The following is a 9751-nucleotide window of genomic DNA, read 5'->3' on the forward strand; positions in this document are numbered from 1 at the left end:
CAGTTAGTTCATGCTGACGTAAGCACGCGTCACATTTTGTTTTACAGGAAGACACAATGATTGGATTTTATATAAAAATACAAAATAAATAGAGGAACAATATAACATATTTGGGGGCTCGTCCATTCTGTATTTCTCATTTAGGTTTAAAAAAGTATTTCTGGTGGCTCCTATGTGAACGACGATAAACTTTTAGAAAGTGGGGACAGTTATTAACAAGTAAATACAAATGACACACCAGAAGTAGTAAACAACAAAGGAGTGATCATTTCAAAATGCTTTTTCAATGCTGAACTTCCTTAGTATTTAGGCGGCAGCAGAAACCTCAATAGCTCATATAAGAATTCTAATATAATAATTGTAAAACACAATCTTACACCTGAGGCTTGGTCCACCTGCTCGGGTTCTGGACATCCTGTTGTTAAAGTTGAACCTGGGCTTTCAGCCAACAGCTCAGCTCTACAACTCGACAACGTGTCCTGACTACCTCCTCCTACAACCATCCATCCATCCATCCACCTATACGTCCGTCCGTCTGTCTGTATTTTATCCCCATGAAGGACTGGAGGAGCCTCCAAGTTGGGAACATTCAACTTTTTTAGCAGAATTAAAATTTTCACACAGAAAACTTGAGCAGATTAAATCACATTGGGGAGCTCGTCTGTGTGTCTAATCCTGTTTCCAGTGAAACCACCTCAGACAGGGAGCTGGTAGAAGATGATCACATTGGGCCTCAAAGACAAACAACAAACCTATCCCCATTAGGAGGCCACCAGGGCCACCAGGGCCCCCCCCTGACACTTAGATCCTCAACACCTGCTGCTGCTGAGCCTGCCAGACTGTCTGCCACCAAAACCCTGACCCTGGCCTCTGTGATACTGTATGATCGTCCTCCAGGAGAGGTCAGAGGTCAACTGCAGCCCGCCTCCATACCCTGCCTTTAGAAACTGTTGGGGAAAATAAAGTAAAGCAACAACTGAGCAGCTGCTGGTTTAGATTCAAACTGTAGAACTAAGATCAGAACTATGTCAGCGCATCAGTCACTGTGCTTCATCAGTGCTGAACAATTACACTCTGTTGTTAATGAGATTTTAATGTCTCATAAAGCAGAAACTGCCATTAAAGTCACAGAAGTTCCCAACAATAACCTTAAAGTTAAGATATTCTGATGAGGAGATGAGGAGAGAGAAAAGATCACCCCTGAAGCGATGGACTACAGGTGAATTTATTTATTTTTATTGATCGTTCAGCTGCTCAGTGAACAGAGCGGCCAGGCTTTACTATAAATAATACTAATGATTGATAATATTGATTGATCTGTGCTGCAGATTAGAATAAGCTGTTCTAACGACATTAATGTGGACACTTTTTAGAACTTTAGGAAAAGGATTTCCATATAAAGTAAGTCATCATCATAATGCCATTACCTGAACCTGCCGTCTTATCAATCAATCAATCAATCAATCAATCAATCAATCAACCTCTAACCAACTTACAGATTTTATTTACAAAACTTTCCTTCTGTTCTTTCAGCAATAAACAGATTTTTTATTCTTCATTTGTGTCGTTTCTGTACACATTATTTATTCTATACTGCTACAGGGGTCAGAGTTCACAGACACACACACACACACACACACACACACACACAGGGCTAAATATACATTATTCCATCTGACATGTAAATTAACTTTAAGTGTTCATTTCTCATTTCTTATCATGTAGTTCAAATGTTGTCTCCTAAAGAAAAATAATGATTTTCAACACACACGCACGCACGCACGCACGCACGCACGCCCGGGGGCAGATACTGTATGTGCAGGCTGACATGGATGTACACCAAGGGAGTTAACCCGGAGCTCCCCCTCCACCGCCTCAGCTGGGTCTGACTGAGGAGGAGGAGGGAGGAGGAGGCAGAGGTCTTGGAGGTGAAGCTGTGCCTAGAGATAAAGAGCTGCAGCAGTGTGGGGGAGAAAAACACAACAAGGTTTCCCAAATTTACTCCCCACGACGGCCAAGATTGTGAACGGGAAATCTTTTAGAAACTAAACTGATGATTAAAGTCAGATCATCTGCTCTCCACCCAGAGGACTACATCCAGGACGCATTCTGATCCACCTCAACTGACTGCGATATTACTCATCTCTGATGAGTTTTACGAGGTCCTCCACCCTCAAATGTGCTTTTGGAGCTGTAACCTGAACTATCTGACTGTTCTTTACTGAAACACATTAATGCTGCAACAACCAGCCCGGTGACAAGGTGCAGCTCCTGTCTGACACCGTTTTTATTTTTCAGTGAATATCCAACCAATGAGAAGTTCATCAATCAGTTTACTTGGCTATCAGGGGGGCAGCCCTACCGTGAACTTCCCTCTAAAACATATCAGGAAAAACTTTTAACATGGAACTAAATAAAAGCTAAACTCCACAAACTACTCCTTAAATCAACATCCTCACATTCAGGACCAATGTCCTGCAAACACATCCACAGGTGAATCCAAACACCTCCAAACACTTTAATGGTAAAGTTTTACTTTGAGTAAAATACTTTTATTAAAGTATAAGTGCCTCTAATTTGTACTAAAGTACTATTAGTAAGTAAATGTACTATTAAAATCATGGAAAAAAGGTAAAAAAGAGAGACAGACAGACAGACAGACAGGCAGTTACCTGGTAATCCAGGATGCTGAAGCCTAGGCCTTTGTCTCTCTCCTTCTGCAGCTCCAACACCTGAACGTCTGGAGACCACAGAGCGAGCTCCCCTTCATCCTCATCTTCTTCATCCTGTTCCTCCTCCTCCTCCTCCTCTTCTTCCTGGCTGTGTAGAGTCTTCAGCACCTCCTCTACAGGGGATACCTGCTCCTGACACACACAAGTAACCATAGACTCTTCAGAGTACAATCAAATATCCAAAATTCAGACCAAAAAACAGCAGTTTCATTATTTTTATTCATCATTAATGTTATAATTCATTATTTTTATAGTATGAAAACTATTTATAGTAAAAACACATTGTCATGAGCTCTATATTCCACTCATTAACATGCTTGTAATTTCTTTCCAGATGCACATTTATTATCATAACACTGATGATGTTTGGTGCTCAAATGCAGTAAAAGTGGACGGATAGCTGATACATGTGACCATGTTATCATCACTACCTTGTTTACATTCAACCAGAGGCAAATTCAAATGACTTCCTGTATATTAGAATCAAAAATACTTCATTGATCCCTGGTAATATAAACAATATATACAGTTATTTATATGGATATAAATAACTGTATATATTGTTTCATTTGATTTAGTTATTTTATGAATTGAATGATCTGTTTGTTGCAGAAGTTCATTTCGTTATACAACCTCGTGTTGTACAGTGATGATAAATTTGATTCTGTGATAACTTCATCAGTCTCTCGATGCATCCTGAAACATTTTTCCACCTCAAGTTCAAAATCTAATTCTCAAATAAATGCAGAAAACTTCCTTTAAAATATTCAGGTTTTATCTTTTGGAAATGTAAACAATAAAAATGTTCACAGGTATAATTTATTTATTTACCAAATATGTTCACTTCCCCGTAATGTCTGATGTGTGTGTGTGTGTGTGCAGGGAAACCGCAGAGACAGAGTGAGACAGGTTACCTGTCTAGCTGCTAGCTGCTGCTCAATGGCGTTCTCTCTCTGTTCGGTCTGACTGCAGAGTATCGACGACAGCTTCAGCTCGATCTGAACAAACACGACACAGTGTGACGATATGATCATAATGAATAATTCAAACATAATGTGATCCTTCACGTTCTCACCTCCTCCACACTGGGTTGGGACTGTCTTACTGGTACTGGTCCAGGTTCAGGTCCAGGTCGCAGTGCGGGTTCAGGCTCCAGGTCAGATTCAGATTCTGGTTCTGGCTCCAGGTCGGAGGTCGGGTGCCGGCAACAGACCAGAGTGAACGGAGGAGGCACTTCTTTGAGGAACGACACTGCTTCCCGGCGGGTCTTACCGTACAGCTGAACATCATTCACCTGCACACAAACAAAAAAACAAACATTAAATTTTTACTTAAAAATACACAGTTCCTGTGACACAGAGAAAAACAACAGCTCAGTGTTTTAATGTGAACTGTGTTAAGTTGCAATGATTTTATCCCAGATTCAGCAGGAGGATGTTGTGGTTCATGTTGTGGTTCATGTAGTCGTAAAGTATACATAAAACCAATTTAATTAATTTGTAATTCACATTTTGCACCACATGAAAAGTGCCCACGAGTTATTACAACGCGCACAAAAAGGTCATTTTCAGCCCAAAACAACATAGACAATGACTGACTAAAGGAGACAGGAATAGCGTGTGAACACACTATAGTTTAATACTGGACTTCAGTCAAGGAAAAATTACTAAAAAAAAGACTCTTAACTGGCATTTGTTGACCAGATATTAGTGTCATCCACATTAATGCAGTTTTAATAGAAATTTAAGGCAGTAAAGATCAACAGTGAGGATCAATACTGCACCAAAAAGTAGTGGACCCAGATTTGAGCCTTGTGGGACTCCATATGAAGATTTTAATATGTCAGAAGTACCAATGTAACAATTCACTCAAATCATGATTTCATACATTTAAATCATTTTTTTTCTTTTTAACAAAATGAGACTGAAGACAAGATTCCTTTATTTATCAGTCAAAAACCTAAAAAGGAATTATCATCATCATTATTATTATTGTCCAAAAAGAACTGCATTTTTTTTGGGCCGCAACAAGCTCAAAAAGTCATGACTGAAACCGGCTGCGGAGAAAGAGATTTATTTTATTTCATTAGGTATAAACTGTGCAAAACAATGTGGATTTCCTTTTCTGTGTAAAAGTAAAAGAGATAATATAACCATATCTTGTCTGTTTAAAAGCTGCCACACCTCCGATTTTAGACAGGATGGTTCATCATTCATTTTAAAGTTGTATATTTCATGTCACCAAAATCTTCACATATTTAAATTGTGACTGAACTCAATATATCGTACATTCCTAGTCAGAGGAAAAGTGACAGGTACACTACAGGGAGAGGTCAAACTGTTACTAGCTCCATCAAAAGATTTAAAATGAGTAAATATAAATGTAAAAGGAGATATTGTGGTTTTAGTAACGGTTAGCATTGGAGCTATTTGACGTGTAACTAGTCTAGTCTAACATCCCGTAGTAGCTGCACATAGTTCACAGTGTGTGTCTGTGTGAGTGATCACCTCCAGGAGCTCGTCCTCTGGTCTCAAGAGGCCATGTCTGTCCACGGGGCCCCCGGGGGCCACTGAGGAGATGTAGTGGTGACCATCAAACGAGTCGAGCTCGACGCCAAGACGCAGAGTGTGGATGGGCAGCAGCTGTACGCAACAATACAGGACAGGATGAAATACAGATTATAAAAATTCTGTTGTTGGTTTATTACAGAAGGTCCACCCAGCTCAAACTAATACATCCTCCTTCATGAGCGTTATAATGTTCAGTTGTTGGTTAAACTGTCTTAGAGATGCATACAGATGTCCGCTGTATGGGCATGTTGGAGGATGTAGTTTGGGGTGCTGCTGAACTAACATTCAGTCAACCTTCATGGGCTAAAAAATAAATCAGAAATACTTCTCAGTACAAAGCGAACCTCGGTCAACTTCCTCCTTTCCTGTACTTAGATATGCTATGTGCTAAGCTAATCTAGGTTGAATAGACAACCACAATTTGAAGGTGGTTAAAAGATAAAAGAGACATAGATAAAGTCACATCTTAAATTCGCTAATTTCAGTTTAGATGTGTCACGTTTCCTCACCTTGGAGGATTTTTGCAGCTCTGCATCATCTTCAATGACAGGATCCAACTTCACCACCTGACGACACACATTACACAGAGAAACAGACATGAAGACAAAATAATAAAGAAACAATAACAAGAGACAATACATACAAATATAATATATAATACAGAAGTTAGCAGTGTGATAGTATGGAGAGTATCAGTGGAAATGTGTAACACTGTACTGTCTTACCAGAACCTGGTACTGTGGTCCCAGAGCCGCCTCCCATTTATCCCTCAGTTCAGCGTCTGTAGCTGCACACACACACACACACACACACACACACACACACAGATACAGATACAGAGCAGCCTGTGTAAGCAGTGGAACAGATGTAAAATTACAATTCAGCCATTAAAACCCAGCAGCTCATCAACTACAACCTCCAGTAACGTAACACAACACTGCGAGTGATGCAAGTGTAGTAAAAGTAGTACTGCGGCAAAAACACAGCGGCACGTATCGCAGTGCGTTCCCAGAAGATGCCATACATTACGACTTTTATTTATTTATTTACAACAAGCGAGTCTTTATGTTCAGTTGGAGCATTCATTAACATGGTGTCACCTGTAGGTACAGCCTATGTGAGTTATTCACTACATTGCAACCAACCACTGACACGTGTATTGTCTTTTTTTTTTCTTCAGGGATGAGCCTCCAGGCGTCTTGTGCAAATATACCTGCATTCTCTCTAAAGGCCAGCAGGGGGAGCCTCCAGCTGGTTGCAAGTAAACACTGCATACCATTCAGTCTTATGGGAGAAATGAACTCTCAGTTGGTTTATGAGCTCAGTAAACAGTTTCCTGATGAGTTTCTGCTCTCAGTCTCTAGTTTCAGTCTTCTTCCATACAGCATGATGTTCATTTAGTAACTGATGGTGGTGATGCACGTAAGGTATTTACTGACGGATCTTATGTCGTAGAACAAAAACAAACAATCTCTTAAGCTCACTTTAACCACAGACCTTAGTTCAGACATCTAACCAAAAACCCACTGACTGCTTTAGCTAAAAGACTAACTCGGTTCAGGGCTTTAGGACTCACTCCTGCAGCAGTCTAAAGGAAGTGGTGGGGTAACTAACAGGCGTGTGTTTAGTATGTTACCCCGCTGGTTGCCCTGCAGCAGAGCTCCAGTCAACCAGTACTGTAGTTCTGCCGAAGCACAAACATTTGAGTACGTCTCTGCTCCGGGCTGACGGTCAGCTCATTGGAATTCACCGGTTAGAAGCAAAAAAGCTAAATGACTTGAAATGTAAACTGTAAAGTAAGCAACTTCAACTGTGGAGAATTTGTGTGTGTGTGTGTTTAATGCATCTGCACACACACACAGAAATGTCTCAGCAACAATAGGTTCTTAAATCACAGGAGAATAAATGGGTTTTCCAGAGCAGAGCGACCGTAGCAACATGAAACACTGACAGTCAGAGCCGATTACACAGCGGCTCTCTGAGGAAAACCTCCTGAGCCGCCGTCAGTCCGCTCTCTGACCCTTCAGGCTGATTCCAGGGAATCTGAGCCCAAGAAAAACACCTCCATGTTCTCACAAATCTCCTCACATGTTGAGGTATTGTGCAGCAGGTCTGGCGGTGTTACAACAACAGCCTCTGATTAAATTAGCATTGCTAACCTCGGCCTTCACAGCGCAATTAATCTGCAGCGTTTGGCTGAATAAACAGGGTAATACATCGCTGCGAGGCTGGCAGACAGCTCGGACACTTTACATCTGTTGGCCGGGAGCAGGCGGGCGGCGTGCTAAGTGTTAGCGTGGCGTTTTGGCCACTTAGCAAAGCTAATGAGGAATAAAAAGAGAGGAAATAATTCAGAGAGGAGTGCTGTTAGAGGCCTGGGCTGACATGTCTGCAGGAGCTACACTTTTTTACACACTGATACTCTTGGTTTTAGATTTAAGGACTGTGTGATCAGAGTTTGTGCTCAATCCATGAATCCTCATTCTGTTTACTGTGTCTGTAGGTTCATTTTAAAATGTTATTTTAAGTCTTTAACATCTCATCCTCAGTTATATTGTTCTCCTATTTAACAATGTATGATAAAACTCAACTTCTTTGTATTTTTTACATCAAAATCAGTTTGTCTTACTGTAGCCATAATGAATCTTCGCTCTGTGTGTTGAACATTGATTGACGGGTGAATGTCTGATACTATTGGTTGAAATCAGTTCATACTTACAGAAGCATGCCTCACATTTAGTTTTACAGGAAGACACAATGATTGGATTTTAATATAAAAATACAGAGAAATTTGTGTGAGAGTTTGTGTGAATAGTTTGTCAGAATTAAAACCTTAAAGGGTTAAAATGAAATGTTTTCATTTCACCTGGACTGTGTGTGGTGTGTGTGTGTGTCTGTGAGTGTGTGTGTGTGTGTGTGTGTGCGTGCGTGCACTCACCCCTCGTTAGCTGTCCTGTGTTCGGGTACGTCGGTTCGAGATTCGGCGATGTAAACCCAAACCCAGACGAGCGAGTCTTGATGTCCAACGACCTCCTCAGTGACACCCGAAACGACTCCCTCTCCACTGACACACACACACACACACACACACACACACACACACACAGAAGACATAAGAATATGCACTTCCTCCCATTTCTAGCTCTGATAACTTGAGTGTCTCCCAAGACAGACTGTAACGTCGGCTCTGTCTAATTCCTGGCTTTGGCTCACTGAGGTTGAATGGAAACGCACTGCAGGTAAAGGGTGCTCTGACCTTTGACCTCCTGACTGATCATTACTGTTGGTGATCTATAAAACTGAAGGCTCATCATAAGTCTGTGCAGATAAGAGCTGCAGAATAGAAGAAGTTGAAACTGGAGCTGGTTTCCAGTTCTGTGTTTCCTCTGTAATGAAAATAAAAGACGTCTGGAGGAGATAAGAGCCCTGCACTCCTCTTCTTCTTTAAAAATCACTTGTTTCTCTCTGGCCCTGGAGGCTGACCAGTGCAGGCCGCCAGGACGATCGCAAGACAAAAAAATGACCCTGAACCGGGCGAATTAATCTCTGCGGACGGCGGTGGAGGAGGAATCGCTGGCGTTCTGTGCACAGTTTGTGAAAATTACACCGAGTTGTAAACAGATTTGTCATCTTAATCTGGGTGAGAGGACAGAGGCTTCAGACGGGAAATAGGAAGCACAGCTCTGATAAGTTTAACACAGAGTTAACTTCTCTCTCTGGACCAGATTATTGCTGTAATACAAAATCATCATCAACTTAATGGAACAGAAACCCACATTTGAGCCTGAGACACATGTGAATGAGGACCATTTGTACTACACACAACTGACTATATCCGTTTAAAAAGGCCTACTAATGAAACTAATTCATGCTTTTTGTTATATTATTTTAGGTTTCATTGATTTATTACTGTAATAATACAGATGAACTTAATTAACTGACAGACATTTGAGTAGCTCCTTGCTCTTCACTGCATGTTGCACCGTAACGCATGACGCCCCCCTAAAGTGTCTGTCTGTCTGTCTGTCTGTCTGTCTGTCTACCTTTATCCAGGGATCTCTCCAGGGCTCTGGGTTTCTTCCTGATCACAGAGAGAACGACAGTCTGACCCGTCCTCTTCATCACCTCCAGAACCTCATGATTGGTCAGACCGTGGACACTGACACCGTCCAGCTGTAGAGACAGACAGGTAGGCACATCAGGACGAGACAGACAGGTATCCTACAGCTACTTCAGAATAAAAGCCCAACAGCTTGGGCTGTAATTTATCTACACTTTCATTTGTTGGATGTTTTATGAAACAAACAGTGAACAGCTGAAGTGGAGTTTGACTTTCTGGATTAAATCAGCAACACACACAGACACAGACACACACACACACAAAGACACACAAACACACACACACACACACACACAAAGACACACAAACACACACAAACAAACACACAC

At 41.3% G+C, this 9751-nt stretch overlaps 1 protein-coding gene across 1 annotated transcript in view; it reads right to left on the bottom strand.

Annotated features, from left to right (window-relative positions):
- patj (PATJ crumbs cell polarity complex component) overlaps nucleotides 1–9751 on the bottom strand; it is a gene marked incomplete in the record, with an annotated part of 80891 nt that overhangs the window by 65448 nt on the left and 5692 nt on the right. The window contains 8 exon segments of the mRNA XM_035653518.1: nucleotides 2673–2864; nucleotides 3647–3730; nucleotides 3808–4026; nucleotides 5240–5374; nucleotides 5812–5868; nucleotides 6028–6089; nucleotides 8241–8366; nucleotides 9346–9475. Of these exon segments, the coding sequence (XP_035509411.1) occupies nucleotides 2673–2864; nucleotides 3647–3730; nucleotides 3808–4026; nucleotides 5240–5374; nucleotides 5812–5868; nucleotides 6028–6089; nucleotides 8241–8366; nucleotides 9346–9475 (1005 nt within the window).

This window comes from Morone saxatilis, unplaced genomic scaffold (assembly GCF_004916995.1).
Source record: "Morone saxatilis isolate NCDOM2014 unplaced genomic scaffold, NCSU_SB_2.0 Contig12, whole genome shotgun sequence".
Lineage (NCBI taxonomy): Eukaryota > Metazoa > Chordata > Actinopteri > Moronidae > Morone > Morone saxatilis.